This window comes from Podarcis gaigeae, assembly GCF_964106915.1.
Source record: "Podarcis gaigeae genome assembly, chromosome: 8".
In the NCBI taxonomy this organism is placed as follows: Eukaryota; Metazoa; Chordata; class Lepidosauria; order Squamata; family Lacertidae; genus Podarcis; species Podarcis gaigeae.
In genome coordinates, this window is record NC_139684.1 from 19,729,195 (window position 1) to 19,751,311 (window position 22,117).

At 49.4% G+C, this 22,117-nt stretch overlaps 1 protein-coding gene across 4 annotated transcripts in view; it reads left to right on the forward strand.

Annotated features, from left to right (window-relative positions):
* Positions 1-22,117, forward strand: part of PUSL1 (pseudouridine synthase like 1) — a 69,246-nt gene that overhangs the window by 14,643 nt on the left and 32,486 nt on the right. For all 4 annotated transcript variants that reach the window (XR_014567437.1, XR_014567438.1, XR_014567439.1 and 1 more), the window contains exons 3-5: positions 153-340; positions 12,665-12,814; positions 14,393-14,566. Coding sequence is in view for 1 of the 4 variants with exons in the window: in XM_083752833.1 (XP_083608959.1) it covers positions 153-340; positions 12,665-12,814; positions 14,393-14,566 (512 nt within the window). In the remaining 3 variants the exon portion in view is untranslated. The remainder of the gene's footprint in view (positions 1-152; positions 341-12,664; positions 12,815-14,392; positions 14,567-22,117) is intronic.

The following is a 22,117-nucleotide window of genomic DNA, read 5'->3' on the forward strand; positions in this document are numbered from 1 at the left end:
CCCCCTGTGTTTCTGTGAAAATGGCAAAGGACGTTCCACCCTGGTTAGTACACCCCCTTTTTCTGCCACGGCAACCCCGCACAGTTAAGTTTTACACCCCCTTTTTCTGCCACGGCAACCCCGCACAGTTAAGTTTCTCCTGTGTCTCTCAGATGGCAGCAGGGAAGCTCCGGCATTCCACGCCGAGCAAGTTCACCATCTCGAGCCGCACGGACTCTGGGGTGCACGCCCTCTGCAATGCCGCCCACCTCGACATCGAGAGATCAGACGGCAAGCCGCCTTTCGCAGTAAACATCCTCACCGAATCTCTCAACCACCACCTGAAGCCTGAGCCCATCCGGTGAGTTCCCTGCAGTTGCAAAGCACTCACCATGTTGTCACCAGCAGGCAGTGGCAGGTGCAGAAATCCTATTTGACTTGGGTTGGTTTGTTTATTATTTTTATCTAATTCTCATTTTCTTTCTTTTAAAAAAAAAAGTTTTTATTAATATTTTCTTGGATTACAAAAGTACATGTGTCATCTCTGCTTTCAGTTTGTGGAATCCTTTCTACGAATCAGTTAGATTTGATGTGAGGCACTAATCTAATTCGCACTTTCTGAAACAGTTTGTAAATGAAACACACCAATGATCTAACCACTGAGCTACAGCCCTTTCCTTAAGACATCAGAAGCTGCCTTACACTGAGAGCCAGGCCACTGGGTCCATTGTCTACATCAGGGTTGGCAAGGCTTACCAGACATGGGTCGGATCACTCCCGCAGAGATCGTTCGCGGGCCATATCCAACGCAGCGCGACGCCAGAAATCATGTCTGTGCATGTCCGCAGTGCTGGAAATCACTTCTGCGCATGCCCAGACACCCAAAATCATGCCTGCGCAGAAGTGATTTTCGGCATCTGGGATGCACAGATGCGATTTCCAGAGAAAAAAATGGCACAGCCCGAATGATATGAATCAGAACCATGTGTCTATTTCTGGAATGTCCACAGTCCGGATCCAGAACCCATTCGGGCTGGAACTGGCCCACGGGCCTTAGGTTGCCGACCTGTGGTCTACACAGACTGGCAGCTGCTCTCCAGGATTTTGGACGGGATAATTCCCATTCCTACCTCCTGGGGACACTGGGGATTGAATCTGGGACCTTCTGCATGGAAAGCAGATGCTCTAACCACTCAGCTACAGCCCTTCCCTTTGAAGGCATGAAGGAGCAGCTCTAGTTAAGTCGGCCCCTTTGCCCCCTGAGGTTGCCAGCTCCCCAGCACTGGAGATTGTTCAATAATCGCACGGCGTGTTGCCAGGCTCCTGCTGCGGGAGGGGGGGGGAGGTCCTTATACACCCAGTGTGGTGTAGTGGTTAAGAGCAGTGGACTCGTAATCTGGCGAACCGGGTTCGATTCCCCGCTCCTCCACATGCAGCTGCTGGGTGACCTTGGGCCAGTCACACTTCTCTGAAGTCTCTCAGCCCCACTCACCTCACAGAGTGTTTGTTGTGGGGGAGGAAGGGAAAGGAGAATGTTAGCCGCTTTGAGACTCCTTTGGGTAGTGATAAAGCAGGATACCAAATCCAAACTCTACTTCTTCTGTTCTGACAGCCCTGAGCAAACCGGCATGAGAGGATCTTCTTGACATTTATTTTCTGTTATGCTATTCTAGCAGTTGTCATGGATCCCATGCAACGTGGGCACAGTCCCGAGTTTCAGCTCCCCTGCTCCCCAAGGGCTGTGCGTTCCTTGCGGTACGGCTCTTCTCCCTCCTTTGTTGAGATGTTGCATAAGTAGATTCACCACCCCCTTACACAGAGGCACCGCTAAGTCAGGGAAATGACTCCACTGTTCCAAAGACTTTTGGAGGTGGGGGAGAGGGATCCTTGCCAGGGTTGTGTGTGTATCTGAGCTCCTGCGATTGATTGATTGATGATTGATTGATTGATGGATTTGACAGCACTCATTCATAAAAACTCAGCAAGACCTTGTGCATCGTGCAGAATGACTTTGAAACACAGTGGTACCTCGGGTTACATACACTTCAGGTTACAGACTCCGCTAACCCAGAAATAGTACCTCGGGTTAAGAACTTTGTTTCAGGATGAGAACAGAAATCTGTTTTTATTATGTATTCTGTGTTTTTTATATTGTGATTTATGTTGGGAACCGCCCTGAGATATATGGGTATAGGGTGGTATATGAATAATAATAATAATGATAATGATGATAATAATAATGATAATCGTCTCTCTGGAGAGTCAGTGTACACTATACAGTGGTACCTCAGGTTACATACACTTCAGGTTACATACGCTTCAGGTTACAAACTCCACTAACCCAGATATATTACCTCGGGTTAAGAACTTTGCTTCAGGATGAGAACAGAAATCGTGTTCTGGTGGCGCAGCGGCAGCAGGAGGCCCCATTAGCTGAAGTGGTGCTTCAGGTTAAGAACAATTCAGGTTAAGAACAGACCTCCGGAACGAATTAAGTTCTTAAACCGAGGTACCACTGTAAATAAAAGCATCAGTAGAGACTGGTAGGCAGGAAGAAATGCAAGTGGATTTGAGAGCCTATGTGGTACAATGGTTACAGCGCTAGACTAGGACCTGGGAGGCCAGGGTTCGAATCCTCACTCGGCTTTGAAAGTCATTGGGAATGACTGCCTCTTGGTTTAACTGACCTCGTAGCAGGGTTGTTGTGCAGATAAAATGGGGAGGACAACTCTATACACTACCTTCAGCTCAGTGGAGAAAAAGGCAGGATGCAAATGCAATAAGTAAATAATTGCAAAGCCCTGACCAGGGTATCACAGTTTTTAGGAGATGTCTAATACGGCCTTTCCCAAGCTGTGGGTTGCGAAGTTGTAAGATACTGTATCTTACAAAGCTTAAGTAAATCAGTTGCAGGCTTTATCAGTACAGTGGTACCTCAGGTTACAGATGCTTCAGGTTACATACGCTTCAGGTTACAGACTCCGCTAACCCAGAAATAGTGCTTCAGGTTAAGAACTTTGCTTCAGGATGAGAACAGAAATCGTGCTCCGGCGGCGCGGCGGCAGCAGGAGGTCCCATTAGCTAAAATGGTGCTTCAGGTTAAGAACAGTTTCAGGTTAAGTACGGACCTCCGGAATGAATTAAGTACTTAACTTGAGGTACCACTGTAACTCCTGAAATAAGGTAAAGGTAAAGGTACCCCTGCCCGTACGGGCCAGTCTTGCCAGACTCTGGGGTTGTGCGCCCATCTCACTCAAGAGGCCAGGGGCAAGCGCTGACACTTCCGGGTCACGTGGCCAGTGTGACATCGCTGCTCTGGCGAGCCAGAGCTGCACACGGAAACGCCGTTTACCTTCCCGCTAGAAAGCGGTCCCTATTTATCTACTTGCACCCGAGGGTGCTTTCAAACTGCTAGGTTGGCAGGCGCTGGGACCGAGCAACGGGAGCGCACCCCGCCGCGGGGATTCGAACCGCCGACCTTTCGATCGGCAAGCCCTAGGCGCTGAGGCTTTTACCCACAGCGCCACCCGCGTCCCTTAACTCCTGAAATAATTGCTTGTAATTCTTAGCTGGTAGGATTCATATACAGTATCTTACAACTTCTTGTTTCATTGGCTTACCGTCAATGGGGAGCCAGTGTGATTAGAGTGTAGGGCCAGGACCTTAGAGAACAGGGTTCAAATCCTCCATTCAGCCATGAAGCTCTCAACTGGGTGGCGTTGGGCCACTCACTGCCTCGCAGCCTAGCCTACCTCACAGGGCCGTTGTTGTGGGGATTAAATGAGGAAGGGGAGAACCACTTTTGTGACCTTGAGCTCCTTGGGAGAAAAAAAAGTGGGATGAAAATGCAACAAACATTAAATTGATGGGTCACCTTGCCAACTGACTCTGACCTTGTGGGCCACCATACTAAAAAGGTTGGGAACCACTGGTCTAAAAGAAGGCAGGAATTATTCCTGCCGAACCTCTGGTGGCAGGGAGTTCCATGGGGCAGGGCCCTGGCACACTAAAGGCTCAGTCCCTAGTAAAGGCTGACCATGCTGGATTTTTTTAGATTGGAAGCCCCTCCGGGCAGAGACCTGCCCTCCTGCATGCTGCAAAATGCCATGTGTGCTGATACGGTACTGTGTAAAAAGTGGAGGCGAGAGTTGGCTGCCTCTGTTGTGGAGGGCATTGAGCTTTCGTCTGCCTTCCGGCGGCTTGAATTTTTTATTTTATTTTATTTTTTAAAGAAAGAAAGAAACAGAAGGCCGATTAGAGAGTCCAGTTGGCGCCTGGCCCCTGCTTTGCACAAAGAATAGCAAGTAGTTCTGATTGTCGACCCGTCCATCTTCCCTCTCCCCTCCCACACCCCCAGCTCTCTGGCCCCGGGTTTGCTTTTCCACCCTAATCCTTGTTTTGTTTAACACAGCTTGGCTCAGATGCAGATGCATCACATTCAGGTTGGTAGGGCTGATGTCAGTCTTTTTTGTTTGTTTGTTTCGTTTTTACTCTCCAATTTTCCTCCAGGGTTGGAGGGGGGGTGGAATCTAACATCTCCTGTTCATCAGGTAACAGTGCAAATATTTAAAATAGTGGTTCCCTAATTTTTCCAGGCTACCCCCCCCCACTTGGTTCCATAAACTCATCTCCAGTGCTCTCTACCCTACCCTATAAAAAGGAATTATTCAGATTAGCGGTTTGCCCTGCCCACTAAGGAAAATAATAACACAATAAAATTCAGAACTGTAACCCATTAATAATTGCAAGTTTATTCAACATCCAGTTGAAACTAAAGTTCCCTAAAAGTTTAAAGTTGTTTTTTTTTTTAAGGTTCCTATCTGCTGAGGTTGCTTAGGCACATAGAGGTGTGTACCCAACGGTTTCTTACTCAGAGTAGACCCACTAAAATAAATGGACTTAAGTTAGATATCTCCATTCCTGTTAGTGGATCTAGGCCATGCTCACACCATGGATTTATAGCATTGCGGCACTGTTTTGAACAGGCATGGCTTCCCCCAAAGAATCCTGGGAGTTGTAGTTTCTAAGGGGTACTGGGAGTTGGCAGGAGATCCTCTCCCTCCCAGAACTACAGTTCCCAGAGTTCCCTGGGAAGAGGGATTGTTAAACTGCTCTGGGATTTAACTGTAGCTCTGTGGGGGGAATAGCGCTGCCAAGTGCTCATTCCATTGGGCTCCAGAGGCCCCGATACAATGTTCAGGCACTGTTTTTAGAAGAGGGCATCTGGAAGAGAGCCAGCATTAGGCCCCAACCCTGTTTTTTACCTGCGCCGCAGGTGCATCCCCAAGGACAGTGTTGACAGTGAGGACTAGCAACTTATTCCACTTGAATTGGAAAGGATTGGGGGACCTTTTTTAGACCAATGGGCACATTCCCTTCAGGACGGCCCTCCAAGGGCCACGTGCCACAGGTGGGTGGGGCCAGGGGCAAAAGTGGGCGGAGCAACAGGTGTAGATGCTACTCTTGCAGAGCAGGCTGGCTTTGCACAATCTCTGCCTTCCACCCAGGCAAGCGGGAGGCTAGACTGTGTTCAAGCACATCCCAGTGAGGCCAAGACATTCTGGAGGGTCAGTGAGGGGTGGCGTAGCCTGGGGAGCATCCCAAGGGCCAGATGGAAAGTCACGGAGGGCCACATTGGGCACCCCCAGGCCTCAGGTGCAGGAAAAACTTTCTCAGCCTGGCAGCTAAGACCTCTGAAGTTCCAGGCTCAATGCCGGATGGAAGGCCATGTTTTCTTCCTCCTATTGTTCTCCTGGCTGCCTCTCTACCCCTCTGTCCCGCACGCAAATATTTCTCTTAACACCAGAAGACAGTTCAGCTGCTTTGCATTTGAGAGGAAAACCAGCCAAGAAGAGTCCAGCAACGGAGACCTCTCCTCTCTCTAAATATTCCCGCACTGAGAAAACTACTTCTTCTGATGGCAGAAGAAGGAGACCTGGGTGGGGAGCCAGGCCCTTTCGGAGCCCTTCTTGCCGACAAAGTTTGGAAAGGGAAATGTGATCCTAGGCTTGACTCTTCTCCCCAATTTTTACCTCTGAGCCGCCCCCTCCCACTTTTCTTCGCTCTGTGTTGCTGGCTGCCGCAGTGAGGGCTGGAGGCCTCTGCTTAGGGAGGTTTGGAGACCTGTGTAGCTGCATGGCTCACCCTCCCTTCCAAACGGCCAAAGGGTGTACAGTGTGCCTCATAATCTGCTCCAAATTTAAGGATTCAAAGCCGTCACCCCTGGCCAAACTGAGGACCGGGAGTGGGGGCAATGCTTTGCACCAAACCATGCTTGGCGTCTCTATTTGACAATCCCCCCTCGAGGCCATTAAGGGTAAGAAACAAGGGTGGAGTAGCTATTTATTTCTTCAGCTTCTGTCCTACTCTTCCTTCCAACGTGTAGAACCATCACAAAATTAAAAACAATGCAATTCAAAAGAAAATGCTGACCTTTAAAGCCCTAAACGGCCTCGGTCCAGTATACCTGAAGGAGCGTCTCCACCCCCATCATTCTGCCCGGACGCTGAAGTCCAGCGCCGAGGGCCTTCTGGCAGTTCCCTCATTGCGAGAAGCAAAGCTACTGGGAACCAGGCAGAGGGCCTTCTCGGTAGTGGCGCCCGCCCTGTGGAACGCCCTTCCAGCAGATGTCAAAGCGATAAACAACTACCTGACATTCAGAATACATCTTAAGGCAGCCCTGTTCAGGGAAGTTTTTAACGTGTGATATTTTACTGTATTTTTGGTTTTTATGGAAGCCGCCCAGAGTGGCTGGGAAGGCCCAGCCATATGGGCGGGGTATAAATAATAAATAATAATAATAATAATAATAATAATAATAATAATTATTATTATTATTATTATAAAATCGGTCAAAGCAAAACTGTAATTTAAAAACCAGCTCGAAACATTTTAAATGGTGTCAACCATCAAAAGCAATTTAAAGTGAAACAAATAAAAACGATGAAGGTCATTTAAAAACCGACTCAAACCATTTCAAAAGCTCTCGGAACAGAGAACCGTACAGTTGGAAGAGACCATGAGGGTCCTGCAATCCAGGAATCTTTTGCCCAACATGGGACTTGAACCCACAAACCTGAGATTAAGTCTCATGCTCTACCAACTGAGGTATCTAGCAGATATCATTTACCCTCCAAGTTGCTAAGTTCAAGGTCCCTATGGCCAATATCAATAAGCTATCAGATGCCTGAACGAACAAGAATGCTTTTAAATTTCTCCTATAGCCAATTATTATTATGAATAATAATAATACATTTATATCCCACTTTTCCTCCAAGGAGCTTGGGGTGGCATGCACACTTCTGCCCGTTCCCACATTTTCCTCACAGAAACCACACTGTGAGGTGGTTTGGGTTAAGAGATGGCAGCTGGCCCAAGGCCACCCAGTGAGCTTCATGGTAGAGGGGATGCACCTCACCCAGGGAAAGCCTTTCACAAAATGGGGAGCCACCACCAAAGAGGCCCTGTCATGGGTCGATGCCAGCCAGCAGCCGGGGCAACACCCGGGCCTCCCTTGCTGAGCATAAGGCCCAAGCTGGTGGAGACATCATTTAGGTATTTGGATCCCAAGCCCTTTTGGGCTTTTTGGGGTGGCGCTGTGGGTTAAACCACAGAGCCTAGGACTTGCTCATGAGAAGGTCGGTGGTTCGAATCCCCGCAACAGGGTGATCTCCCGTTGCTCGGTCCCTGCTCCTGCCAACCTAGCAGTTCGAAAGCACGTCAAAGTGCAAGTAGATAAATAGGTACCACTCCAGCGGGAAGGTAAACAGCGTTTCCGAGCGCTGCTCTGGTTTGCCAGAAGCGGCTTAGTTATGCTGGCCACATGACCCGGAAGCTGTATGCCAACTCCCTCGGCCAATAAAGTGAGATGAGCGCCGCAACCCCAGAGTTGTCCGCAACTGGACCTAATGGTCAGGGGTTCCTTTACCTTTACCTTTATTCTAGTTCTAACCACTGGCAGGTAAAGATGCAGCTAGGCCAAAAGGAGGGGTTGCAAGCCAAGCCACTGAACTACATAAGGAGAGCCAGCCAAATGCAGGCAGGTACTGTCCTATCTAGTCCTGCATCCTGTTCTCATACTGACCAGCCCGATGTTCCCATGAGAAGCCTGCAGCAGCAATCTCCCTGCCTTCAATTCTCAGCAATTTACTTTGTCATACTGCCTCCAACTTTGGTGGCTAGTAGCCGTTGACAGCTTTATCCTCTGTGAATTTGTCCACATTGCAGATATTAATATTGTGCAGTTTGAAGCGACTGGAAGCGTAAGAACTGAATCCTTTTGGAAGGAATCATTCTGCAGACCCCATAAAAATATTATTCAAACTTTTACACAGCAAGGGTTCAGAGTGCTCTTCTTGCTTCTCTAAAGTTTCAGTAGAATCTCCCTGTATTGAAACTTTTTCACCAATACACAGAGATTCTCATTTCATTGTCAATTAAACCAATTATACTTAACAGTCCAGGCCTCTTTTAAAGCCATCCAAGTGGGAGGTCGCCGCTGACTCTTGCAGGGGCGAGTTCCATAGCTGCAACTCACATGAAGAAGGATTGCAAAGCCTTGCAGTCCCGACCATAAGCCAATCCCCTGTATTTTAAAGCCCTGATGATCAGCTGATCATCGTGGCTTCAAAGTGCAGCGCACAGCTCCCTGCAGTCCTTGTGGGCTAAAACTGGCCACCTGCCCAGCCTCATGGCGACATCATCAGGCAATGGGCAGCTGGGCAGCCCCACCCACCTGTGAAAACTCAGTCCCTGAAGGTAAAATCCAATCCACCCCCCATTTACACACTGTGATCTCATGGGGTGAAGAAGGTGAGTCATCCTAACTCCACCCTGAGTCTTTGGCACAGTGGAAATGTACCCACCTTTTCGGGATGGGTGGGGGAGAGCCAATTTATGTAACATCTTAATGAAAACAAAAGACGATTTCCATCTGTGTACTCCCCCCTGGCCAGCAGCAGTCTCTCTTAGGAGTAGGTGTGCTTGAGGCTTGCTATGTGCCCACGTTAATACGGATTCCATGACAACAGCTCGGAAGCGTCGTGGAGAATAAATGTCAGGCAGATCCTCCCAATCCCTTTTAGCTCGGGGCTGTCAAAACAAGGCTCTAGGGAGTCCCAATGTCCCCCCCCCATATTTGTCTTTTGGGGGGCAAGGGAGCTGCCCTCCTACCAGCTCCATAACAGGGCCGCATTCTCGCTGGGCAACTTGCCAGGGACCACAGGCTGAGATGGGCGGGGCCAGAGGCAAAAGTGGGTGGGGCAATGGGTGCAAAGGTCATCTCTGCCCAGCTGCACACACCCCTCAAGACGTTCCTCCAAGCTCAGTATTGTCAACACTGGCTGGCAGCGGTTCCCCAGGGTTTCAGGGGGTCTTTCCAGCCCTACCTTGTGGTGCCTTTGGTGACTGAACCCAGGACCTTCTGGTGCCAAGGAGCTATGGCCTTCTCCCAAAATATAGAAACCCAGAAGGCAGCTGCCTTGTACCAAACCCCAGACCCTTGGCCCATCTGGGCTCAGTTTTGCATGTGTGGGTTCCACTGTCATCTGGGGAGCAAACTTTCCACCAGGCTGCCTCAGTGGGAGAAATACAAAGCAGAAGGCTCATTCCATCAGGTTTGCCAGAACTCCAGCTCCATCTGGAACCTCCTTGCCCCTAAACTGTGCCATCTGGTCAGTTAACTGCTAGCACATTTGCAAAGCTAAGCAGGGTATGGTATGGCTTCAAACTGAATGGGGGACCACATGTTGAGATTCCTGCGTTGCAGCGGGCTGGACTAGATGACCCTGTCGCTTTCCCCTTGTATGTCATGTCATGCTTTGTTTCGCATTTTGAGAATCCCAGCCTGCAAGTAGGGCACGTCTTGCTTTGATGGCATATAAGCTGCTTGGGGAGCCTTTCTGACTCAAGAGTCCAGCACAAATGCCCTAAACAAATAATAATTGTCAACACTGAGTGGCGGCAGCTCTCCAGGATTTCAGAAAGGAGGCCTCTCCTAGCCCTACCCGGAGATGCTAGGGATCGACCCTCAGATTTTCTTCCTGCAAGGCAAACGCTCTCCCACTGAGCTGCAGCCTTTCTCCTTGCCCATCCTGCAACAGGTCGGCAACGCTGAGACTATGATCTCAATGTCCTCAGTGGGCCCTCGTCCCCTCCATCCCCGGCCAGCGTTAACTTGGTGCTTTATCTCCTCTAAAAGGATTTTACACGGCCAGTGATCCTGTTATTCCCCAGAAGCTAATCTGGCTGCCAGGGCTTAGCAGCCGCTGCTGCCTCTCCTCCTAATGGCCCGTCTCCCTGCTCTCTTCTGCCTTCGTTCTGTTTTGTGGCTGCCATCCATGTGCTCTGAGAGGCCTTCGTGGGAGCCATTTTGTTGTCATGGCAATTCGAGCCAAGGGGGACCAGTAATCTTATCCACCTGTTTGCTCTCAGCGGAAGCTTTTTTTACATTTCTTTTTCTGGCATTTGCAAGGAGAGGAAAGGCTGGAACATCTGCCTGGATCCCTCTGCTTCGCTTTATCCGCTGGGATAAGGCCTTCTTAGGCCACATTCACACCATATACTTAAAGCACCGTGATGCCACTTTAAACAGCCAAAAGCATTCTGGGAGTTGTAGTTCATAAGGGTGCTGAGAGTTGTTAGGAGGTCCCCATTCCCCTCACAGAGCTTCAATTCCCAGACTGGCTTATCCATCAACCCCTCTTCCAAGGGAACTCTGGGAACCAGCTGATGCTCATTCGTAATATTTCATTTCCAGATGTTTGGAGGATATTTTGTTTCACAGCTGGAGGCAGCAATGCTTCTGAATACCAGTTGCTGGAAGCTGCAGGAGGGGAGAGGGCTCTGGTGCTTGAGTCCAGCTGGTGGGCTTTCCACAGGGATCTGGTTGGCTACTGTGAGAACAGGATGCTGGACTCAATGGGCTGCTGACCTGATCCCTTAAGGCTCTTCTTAGGTTCTGAGCTAGCTGGACCAATGGCCCAGCTCTCAATCCAAGGCAGCTTCCTTTATTCCTGCATTCCTGACCCCAGCATGGGATCCAAATGTCCACACTGTGGATGAACCCTGAGCAAATGCACACCTGGCTGCCCAGGAGCGTCTCATCCTGTCTGCGATGTTTTCAAATGGCTGGTAATCGCTTCACTGCAGCAGATGGAGAGAGAGAGAGAGAGAGAGAGAGAGAGAGAGAGAAAGAGAGAAAGAGAGAGACAAGAAAACTAGGTCATTCTTCCTGCCCCCCCCCCCCCTTCCCTGCTGCTTCCGACACTTGACTCCGTCTAGGGCCGGGCTGCATCCTGAGATGCCGCGAGGAAGCCGCCAGGCTAGTGGCTGAGGAAGCCATCCCCCTACATCCAGGGCCAGCTGCATGTTGAGCCCTGTGGTGCCCTGCACTTAGAGAGCTAGCATGTCAGGGTAGGACAGGACTCATTCCCCCCTGGTGTTCCATTATGTGTGGGTTTGTGCAAGGAATTTCAGCACACAAATGTGTGTCAGGCAGGGAACAGGTGAAGGCATGCCTTTGCAGGTGCTGATGATCAGCTGACCGTTGACACCTGCAAAGTGCAGGGCCTTCTAGGTGCCTGGAGAGCTGCCCTACACAGAATCAAGCCTATGGGCCCGCCTTTCTCAGCAGAGTGTGCACACCCACTGTCAGCAGCTCTCCAGCCTTTCAGGTAGGCGTGGTTTCCCCAGCCCTACCTGGAGAAACTGGGGGTTGGACCTGGGACCTTCGGCAGGCAGGCAGACAGGGCAGGTACTCTATCACTGAGCTACTTCCCGCTCTCCCCAAACATAGGAAGCTAACTTAGTATTGTCTGCTCTGACTGGCAGTAGCTCTCCAGGGTTTCAGACTGGGGGTGCCTCCAGCTCTACCTGGAGATACTGGGGATTGGACCTGAGTCCTTCTACATGCAAGGCAGATGCTCTACCCCTGAGCAATGGGCCTTCCCAGACTTCTAACCAATCACAGGGCCTGGTGCTCTTCGTGGGCTGGACAAATCTGAGGCAGTTAACAAGGCTAAGTTGCAGCTTTATGGCAAGAGGTTTGCAGACCCCTTTCTAATACTAATACTACTATTAATAATAAATTTTATTTATACCCTGCCCTCCCTGGCCAGAGCCAGGCTCAAGGCGGCTAACACCAGTAAAATTGCAGTAAAAACGTAATAGGGGGGGAAAAAACCCCAATTTAAAATACAGGTTAAAATGCAATTTAAAATGCAGACTCGTTTTAAAAGTAGCCCATAGATCAAAACCATAAGGGGAGGGAAACATAAGGGTCAGACTGAGTCCAAACCAAAGGCCAGGCGGAACAGCTCTGTCTTGCAGGCCCTGCAGAAAGATGTCAAGTCCCGCAGGGCCCTAGTCTCTCGTGACAGAGCATTCCACCAAATCGGTGCCAGTACTGAAAAGACCCTGGCCCTAGTTGAGACCAATCAAACCACCTTGCGACCTGGACCTCCAAAATGTTGTCATTTGTGGACCTTAAGGTCCTCCATGGACATACCAGGAGAGGCGGTCCTGTAGGTAGGTGGGTCCTTGGCCACATAGGGCTTTAAAGGTCAAAACCTTCTAGAACATAAGGCTCATGCAAACTGATCCTGGGAACCAGACCCTTGTTATTTAAATCACACCCATTTCCCCATCTACATTTCAGAAAAGGACCCTCCTTTCTTTCTCTCAACAGCATCCTGGGTGCTCGTCGTGTCCCCAGCACCTTCCATGCCCGCTTCTCGGCCCGGTCGAGGACATACGTCTACCGGGTGGCGACCGGGTGCTCTCACCATTTGGAGCTGCCTGTCTTTGAGCGGAACCGCTGCTGGGCAACGTATCGAGGGTGAGTTTGTGACATTGAGGGATCTGTAGGTCAGGGTAAAGGGTAAAGGGACCCCTGACCATTAGGTCCAGTCGCGGACAACTCTGGGGTTGCGGTGCTCATCTCGCTTTATTGGCCGAGGGAGGCGGCGTACAGCTTCCGGGTCATGTGACCAGCATGACTAAGCCGCTTCGTGCGAACCAGAGCACTGCACAGAAACACCGTTTACCTTCCCGCCAGAGCGGTACCTATTTATCTACTTGCACTTTGACGTGCTTTCGAACTGCTAGGTTGGCAGGAGCAGGGACCGAGCAATGGGAGCTCACCCTGTTGCGGGAATTCGAACCGCTGACCTTCTGATCAGCAAGCCCTAGGCTCTGTGGTTTAACCCACAGCACCACCCGCGTCCCTGTAGGTCAGGGAGTTGGGTACATCAATGGCACTGGGTGCCTACTATTTATTGAGTTATTTAGAGTTATTTATTTAAGGCTGATTTATATACTGCAGAATCGTTAGAGGAACAGAGGAATTGCCTTATACAGAACCAGACCGTTGGCCCATTTAGCTCAGTGCTGTCTACACTGGCTGGCAGCTGCTTTTTAGGATTTCTGGCAGAAGACTCTCCCAGCCCTGCCTGCAGATTGAACCTGGAGCATTCTGCTTGCAAGGCAGATGCTCAAACACTAAGCCAGTGCTTCTCAAACTTGGGTCCCCAGCTGTGGTGGACTCCCAGCATCCCCAGCTAGCAGGACCAGTGGTCAGCGATGATGGGAGTTGTAGTCCAACAACAAATTTGAGATGTTCTTCGACCTGGGGCCCTCTCGGTGTGTAGGACCCATAGCTGTCAACTTACAGATTTGAAAATAAGGGACCAGCAGCCTCGAAAATAAGGGATTTTAGTCAACCAGCAGCCAAACAAAGCCTCAAGTGGTGGTTCCCATAGCGCAGCAACCCGGCAAAGGGGATGCAGTAAGGAAAACCACTGTCACCTCTCTGCTGCGAAGCACTGAGCAAAGGCGAGTCCCCAGGCAACACGGCCAATTTGATCTGCACAAGGCATGCAAGCTCCACCCCCAGTCGTTCTTAGGCTCCTTATCGGGTGAGCAACACAGCCAAGCAACACAGTTGGAGCCTCCCTCCTCCCTGGCTGGCTGGGAGGGAGGGAGAGGAGCTGCTTCCTTTGAAACCCGGGAAATTTTACGGACATCATCAATAAGGGACAGCAGCGGGACATGGCGCTGGGATAAGGGACTGTCCCGTCAAATAAGGGACGCTTGACGGCTATGGTAGGACCACAACTCCCATCAGCCCCAGCCGAGTCATGGGAGTTGTGGTCCAACACAACCAGAGGACCCCCAGGCTGGCATAAGGCTTGCCTAGATCAGGGTTTCCCAAACTTGGGTTTCCAGCTGTTTTTCGACTACAGTTCCCATCATCCCTGACCACTGGTCCTGCTAGCTAGGGATGATGGGAGTTGTAGCCCCAAAACAGCTGGAGGCTCACATTTGGGAAACCGTGGCCTAGATGATCTCGCCTTCTGTGAAGCAGCTCCCTGTGTTCCTTCACTGTTCTCAGAGTCTTTTCCCTGTTTCACTTCAGCCATCTGAACCCGCTGGCCATGCAGGAGGCAGCGGCCTTCCTGCTGGGCACCCACGACTTCAGCACCTTCCGCTCAGCCTCTTCGGAGCTCCCCAAACGAGACCCAGTTAAGAGGCTTTCGCGGGTGGAGGTCAGACCTGTTCCTGGCTTTCTCTCGGAGCACAGCAAAGACAGGTAACATCACTGGGGGGTTTTATGGTGGGAGACCAGGTTCAGTGGACCCATTAAAAATAAAATAATGGGTTGCATTCAGTGCTAGCCCTATTCAGAGTAGGTCCATTGACATTACAGTGGTGCCTCACAAGACGAAATTAATCCGTTCCGCGAGTCTCTTCGTCTAGCGGTTTTTTTGTCTTGCGAAGCAAGCCCATTGATGGCTTATCGGATCAACTGATAAGCGGCTTAGCAGCTTAGAAAAAGGGGGGGAAGGAATAAAAACCCGCAGGAACTCGCAAGACATTTTCGTTTTGCGAAGCAAGCCCATAGGGAAATTCATTTTGCGAAGCGCCTCCAAAACGGAAAACCCTTTCGTCTAGCGGGTTTTCCGTCTTGCGAGGCGTTCGTCCTGCGGGGCACCACTGTAATAGATATGGTAGTTGGTTAGAGCATGGTGCTGATAACCCCAAGGTGGCAGTTTCAATTCCTGTATGGGACAGCTACATATTCCTGCATTGCAGGGGGTTGGACTAGATGATCCTCAGGGTCCCTTCCGCTTTGATGATTGTATGACTAACTTAGGTCCATTCATTTCAATGGGTCTTCTCTGAGTAGGTCTTAGACTGTGTACGCACTATACATTTAAAGCCCATCTCCTCAACAGCCCCCTAAACAAATCCCTGAGAACTGTAGTTTACCCTTCCAAGTGCCAATTTCTCTTAACAAACTACAGTTCCCAGGATTCTTGGGTGTGCACATGCTTTAAATGTTTGGGGTGTGTGCAGTGTTAGTTGGATATGTCCCATTAATTCTATATCGTTTGTTTGTTTGTTTGTTTGCTTGCTTGTTTGCTGTTTTTGAACAATTTATTCCTGTTGTTTGCTGATCACTTTTGCAGGAGGAATGCAGGGGATAGAATCAAAGAAAGGTCCCTTGCCTCAAGTTAGACCCTCAATCCACCCAGTTCAATAGTGTTCTTGCCATGGCAGGGTTGCAGATGTGCTGCTCTGGGTTGTTTCCACCTAAAAGGATGCTCAAGGATACACCCACTGAAATCAACCGACCCAAGTTAGTTGTGTTCATCCATTTTAAACGTAGCCTTGTCAATTCCAATGCATAGCTCTCTCTCTTCTCCATTTTAGAAGCCTCTCTCACGCCTCCTACAGGAACCTAGTAAGGCTGATACAGATTCAGACCCCTTGATCCATCTGTCTTGGTATTGTCAGCACTGACTGGCAGCAGCTCCTCAAGGTTTCAGGCAGGGGGCACCCCGGTCCTGAACCTGGGACCCTCTTCATGGAAGGAAGTCAATCCATCAGTGATTGTCAATCCATCAGTGAGCTATGACCTTCTCTTATGACATAATAATAATAATAATAGTAGTAATAAAAAAATTTAGTTATACCCCGCCCTCCCCAGCCAAGACTGTGCTCAGGGCGGCTAACACCAGGTATAAAAACAATTGATTAAAATATAACTTAAAAACAAGATTAAAGTACAACATTAAAATGCAGCTTCATTTCAGTGGAAACTCAAACCAAAAACTTTTGGGGGATGAAAACATCAAGTCTTCACCAAGGCCAACTATCCAGACTGGTTCTACGTGGGCCAGAAAAAAACCCCAGGGAAGTCCCCAAATAGGAGTTCCATCACAGAAGGAGAAAGGAAAAAGGAAAGACGGGGAGGGGATCAAGTTGATTCCAAGCCAAAGGCCAGGAGGAACAACTCTGTCTTACAGGCCCTGCAGAAAGAAATCAGATCCCGCAGGGCCATGGTCTCATGAGACAGAGCGTTCCGCCAGGCCGGAGCCAGAGTTGAAAAGGCCCTGGCTCTGGTTGAAGCCAATCTAACTTCCTTAGGGCCCGGGACCTCTAGGGTGTTGCTATTTATGGATCTAAAGGTCCTCTGCAGGGCATACCGGGAGAGGTGGTCCCATAGCCATCAATAGCCCACTTCTCCACCATCTACTGATGCAGGGCTGCAAATACAAACTGGCAGTGGGTCTCCAGGGTTTCGGGTGGGAGACCTACCTGGAGACGCTGTGGATTGAACTTCTGCATGGAGACAGCTGCTCTACTGCCGAGTTACATGTAGCTGATCGCAGCCCTTGACCTGAGAGTCCAACAGATAGATAGATAGATAGATGATAGATAGATAGATAGATAGATAGATAGATAGATAGATAGATAGATAGATGATAGATGCTCTAACCACTGAGCTACAACCCTTCATTGGAAGCTTTGGAACTCCCTTTCAGTCATCTTTGCTCCCCAGTTCCTGTCCCTCGACAGCATATGTGGACAGAAACAGGTGGCCACAGACAGCCCATTACGGTGCACCACAGGACTGAAACTCAGGATCATGGCCTTGATGCTCCTCTTGATGGGACGTTGCCAATCCCCTCTCCAGAGTTGCTTAGCAACTCCCCTGCTCGAGAGAAAAGGCCTGTTTCCAACAGATGCCCTTAAGACGCCGGGTTCGGAAGCCGCACTCCATTGTTCGAAGGGGAAGCGAGAAAGCCGGGGCGGGGGGGAGGGGAGAATAGGAGGATTATTTGAAACTGGAAGGACACAGAGTAATTCTACTTGGAAGCTCATTGTTGGAAAGAGAAAGGAGAGAGGGGGGGGGAAAATAAGGAAAACGAACTTGAATTACTATAATGCAGGGGCCTTTTTTCTCGCCGTGTCGAAGGATAAGTGCGTTCCCAAGGTTATCCCGCATTGTCTGTCCTGCTTTCAGAAGCGGAGGTCTTTCAAGGAGTTGTGTGGACGTGTCTGTTTTATTTGGCAAAGAGGGAGCCAGAGGAAGCAGCTGTCAAGGCAGAAGAGGAGTGGGGAATGGAGGGGCAGGGAGCTGTCTGTGGTGCTGAAGTGCCACCCCGCCTGCCAGCAGCCCCTGCTGAAACCTGCCTCTTAGATTCAGAGATTGAACGAAACCCTGCTCACATTTCTCCACCACGTCCTTCAGGACTAGGAGCTTGTCTCTACAATTAGAACCCTGTGGAACCCCTACTTTCAGAAATGTTGATATCTCTGCGGTAGTTTTTATTATGAGGATGGTGCCACCGTACCCTTTAACATAAAGGTAAAAGGTAAAGGTACCCCTGCCCGTACGGGCCAGTCTTGTCAGACTCTAGGGTTGTGCGCTCATCTCACTTAAGAGGCCGGGAGCCAGTGCTGTCTGGAGACACTTCTGGGTCATGTGGCCAGCGTGACGAAGCTGCTCTGGTGAGCCAGCACCAGCACAGCACATGGAAACGCCATTTACCTTCCCGCTATAAAGTGGTACCTATTTATCTACCTGCTTTTGAACTGCTAGGTGGGCAGGAGCTGGGACCGAAAGACGGGAGCTCACCCCGCCACGGGGATTCCCCACAGCAAAACTGGTATGGTGCGTGCAATTTTTTTAAAATTTTGAAAGTGTGGCCCAGAGGAAAAGAGATTGAGAACCCACTCACCTAAGTGAGGGACGCGGGTGGCACAGAGCCTAGGACTTGCCGATCAGAAGGTCGGCGGTTCGAATCCCTGCGACAGGGTGAGCTCTGGTTGCTCAGTCCCTGCTCCTGTCCACCTAGCAGTTCGAAAGCACGTCAAGTGCAAGTAGATAAATAGGTACCGCTCCGGCGGGAAGGTAAATGGCGTTTCTGTGTGCTGTTCTGGTTCGCCAGAAGTGGCTTAGTCATGCTGGCTACATGACCCGGAAGCCGTATGCCGGCTCCCTCGGCCAATAAAGCAAGGTGAGTGCCGCAACCCCAGAGTTGGTCACGACTGGACCTAATTGTCAGGGAACTGCCATTAGGGCCAGAGGGAGAGGGCGGGCTCCAGAGGGATTCCAGAGAGCGTCCCGGGATGGGGAGAGGCAGCCCATCTTCTGGGGAAGGGAATCAGCGTAGCACCAGTGGAGAAGGGGGGCAGATGGGGAAATCGGCGAGGCGGTCCCATGACTCCTCGCCGGGGACCAGCGGGGAGAGTAAGGGTCCTCCACTGCCCACACCCTCCTTGCGCAGAAGGCTTCCGCGCAGGGAGGGTAGGCGGAGACTAGGCGTCAAAGAGCTTCTTTGCTCGAAGAAGTTCAAGAAACGCCCACTGACGGATTCTGCCAGCGATTGAGACAGCCACGGGCGAGTGGCTGTCCGGACAGAAAAGGTTCACTCAGGCAACCCAGCCAGGTGTGGCGCCGGTTTACGCACAAGTAACCCCTAGAACCATTACACTAATGGTCAGGGGTCCCTTTACCTTTAACCTAACTAAATCATGCCCATTGATTTCAGCGGGCCTGCTTTGCGTAGGACAACCCTTCGTAACAGATTGTCTTTCTCTCCACCCCCCCCCCAGCTTATCCCATAACGCCCAATAAAGGCAGATTAATTCTTGTTCAGAATAAACAAAGAAAATTGAGCGTTAAGGGTGCCAAGCGTTTGAACAGGATGCTGGAGGCGGGTGGGGAGGAGGGGGCGCAGGAGGGGAGTGAGGAATCTTGCATTTTCAAAAAGAGAAAAGCAACACGATTCCTATTGTTTCTCTTTCCTGGGCCCGCTGGGCCCTGCCAGATTGTGGGAGAAAGACCAGCTGTCTCGGAGCAAAGTCTCCATGTGATCCGAAAACGGATTGAATAATAGTCATGGAATTACGGGTGGGTGTTGACAGGCTCTCATGCGCAACCCAGGAATTTCAGAGCGAGGGCTTCGCACACAGGTGGAAGACCCTCCATGGAGGGAGAGACGCTATCCAAGCTCATCGTTTCCATTATCCATTGGCATTACTGCAGGTGCCACGTAACACCTGTTCCACGTTTGTAAGGGCTCTGTGACCGTTTCATGTGCCATCGCTTACACTTTGGAACTGCCTGCCTCATGATATCAGGCAGCCACCTTCACCGCACTCTTTTTGGCACCTGCTAAAATTCTAGTTTAGACAAGCCTACCCAGGTCATAGCTGTCAATTTTTCCCTTTTCTTGTGAGGAATCCTATTTGGAATAAGGGAATTTCCCTTTAAAAAACAGGGAAAAGTTGACATGAGGTGCTTAGAAAGTTGATGTGGATTTCAACCCATTTTAATATTTGGAATGTTTTAAACTATTGTAATTTTTTTCTTTATTTTCTTGGGGGCGGGGGTTGTACATCGCGTTGAGGTTTTGGAGTTGTTGTTTTTAGCAATTAAGCTATGTATAGATTTTGTTCAATAATAAAATAATTGTTATCAGTAAACATCACTTACTACCAACTTTCAGCTGATTCAGGGCAGAAAGGAACGGATATTTTAAAGGAGCGTGTGGTTTGCCTCACCTCGAAAAAAGGATATTGTAGGGCTGGAAAAGTTTCAGGATTAAGAGAAGAACCAATCTTTTGGTTTCCTCTTTATTTGTAAAGTGCTTTGAGGTTGTTGGTTTCTTACAGTCTTAAGTGGTGTGTGATTTTCATGAAATGAATAAAAGCAAAAGATCGAGGGGGTGGAGCAACTTACTCCCATGAGGAAAAGTTGCAGAATTTGGGACTTTTTACTTTAGGGAAAGGGGGAGTAGGGGCAAGTAGTAGTACAAGTGTTTAAAATATTCATGGCATGGAAAAAGTGGGTGGGGGAACTTTTTTCTCCCTCCCTCATAACACTCAGAACTCAGGGGTATCCAGTGAAACTGATGGCTGGAAGATTCAGGAGAGATAAAAGAAAGGATTTCTTCATGCAGCACATAGTGGAACTGTGGAACTCACTCCTGCAGCCACCAGCATGGATGGCTTTAAAAGAGCATGGGACAAATTCATGGAGGAGGGGACCAATTGTGGCTATTAGCCACGATGGCTATGCTCTGCCTCCACAGCTGGAAGCAGAAATGCTCCTGAATGCCAGTCTCTGGGAATCACAAATTGGACAGTGCTGTTGTTGCACTCAGGTCCTGCTTTCAGGCTTCCCTAATTAACATCTTGTTGGTTGCTGTGAAGACCAGATCCTTTGGCCCAGTCCAACAGGGATTTTCTGATGTTCTTGTTCATTGTTCTCTTATTGGATATATTTAAAGGGGGATTATTATTATTATTATTATTATTATTATTATTATTATTATAAAAACTGTTTATTTCATTCTTTTTGGAAACCACTTTGAGGTTTTAGTTTTAGGTTTTTTTTAAAAACTACAGTGGATGCTCGGGTTGCAAACATGATCCGTGCGGGATGCACGTTTGCAATCCGCACCAGTGCACGCACGGATTGCAATTCAGTGCTTCTGTGCATGCACAAAGCGCAATTTAGTGCTTTTGCACGAGCGCAGAAACCCAGAAGTAACCCGTTCCAGTACTTCCGTGTTTCGACGGTCCGTAACCCGAAAAAATGCAACCTGTAGCGTCTGTAACCCAAGGGATGACTGTAAGTGGCATATAAATTTTGTGAAATACAATAAATAAATTATATTTTCCTTGTGTTGGCACGGGTAGATTTTACCAGGGTGGTGGCATCATGAAACAACATGAAGTAACAATTAGTGGAATGACCCCTCCCCAAATGTTGCCTGTGAATGGAATGATGAATTCAGGGCAGGGGGTGGATTTGGTCTCTGCCATATTTTCTCTTCCCCCCCCCCCATGGCGCTGCTGCAAGTGGTACAGTCCAGGCAAAGCTTTACCACCTGGCTGTGCCGCCTGCCCGGTTCCCTGACTGCTGGAAACCCTCTGAGCTTTAAACGCTGTCAGATTTGCTGACTTTTCTGTTATCCCACCCTAGACTGCTGAGCGAGGAAATCACATTCTTTTAAAAACCCATCTGAAAGAGCCCAGTGAGAGAGAGAGAGAGAGAGAGAGAGAGGATGGATAGCTGCCTCCCTCATGAAATCACATGCTAGGTGATTACAGACCTATTATCCCACCCTCTCCCTTGTCAGCACTATTTATTTTTGGCTGAATTGCGGGAGGCCTGGAAAACAACATGCCACGAATCCTGCAAGTCGGCATAAAAAACGTAAACCTTTTGACTTCCATGGTGGTGGTGTTTCCGTTTTTGTTTTTAAGTTCCTAGTCCTCAAGATTCTTCTGGCAAACCCTCCCCACAAATAAACACACAGTGGATTATTATTAGTAATAGTAGTAGAAATGTAACGCATCTTTAAAGATTGTTCTGCAAATAAGCAAGTGGTGGTTTTTTTGTTAAGTTATTTGTCCTCAAGGGTTGTTCTGTCAACCCCGCCACACAAATAAGCAAGTGGTGGCTTAAAAAAAATAAAAAATAAAATTACTAGTCCTCAAGGCTGGTTCTGCCAAGCCCTCCATGTGAATGAAGCAGGCAGTGACTGCTTCTAGCCCCTCAATCCAAAGTAAGCCTTAGGTTGGGAGTAAACTTGGCCAAGCTTGCTCTACAGCCTTTTTTGGGCACGGTGAACAAAAGACAAGAGCTAACAGTAACAGCCTGTTGTCTTTGTCCATGGAGTTTTCTTGGCAGGGATACTGGAGTGGCTTGCCGGTTCCTGCTCCATGTGGATCACGTTTGGTCAAAACGCTCCACTATGACCTGTCCATCTTGGGTGGCCCTGCACGGCATAGCTCATAGCTTCTCTGAGTTATTCAAGCCCTTTCGCCACAGCAAGGC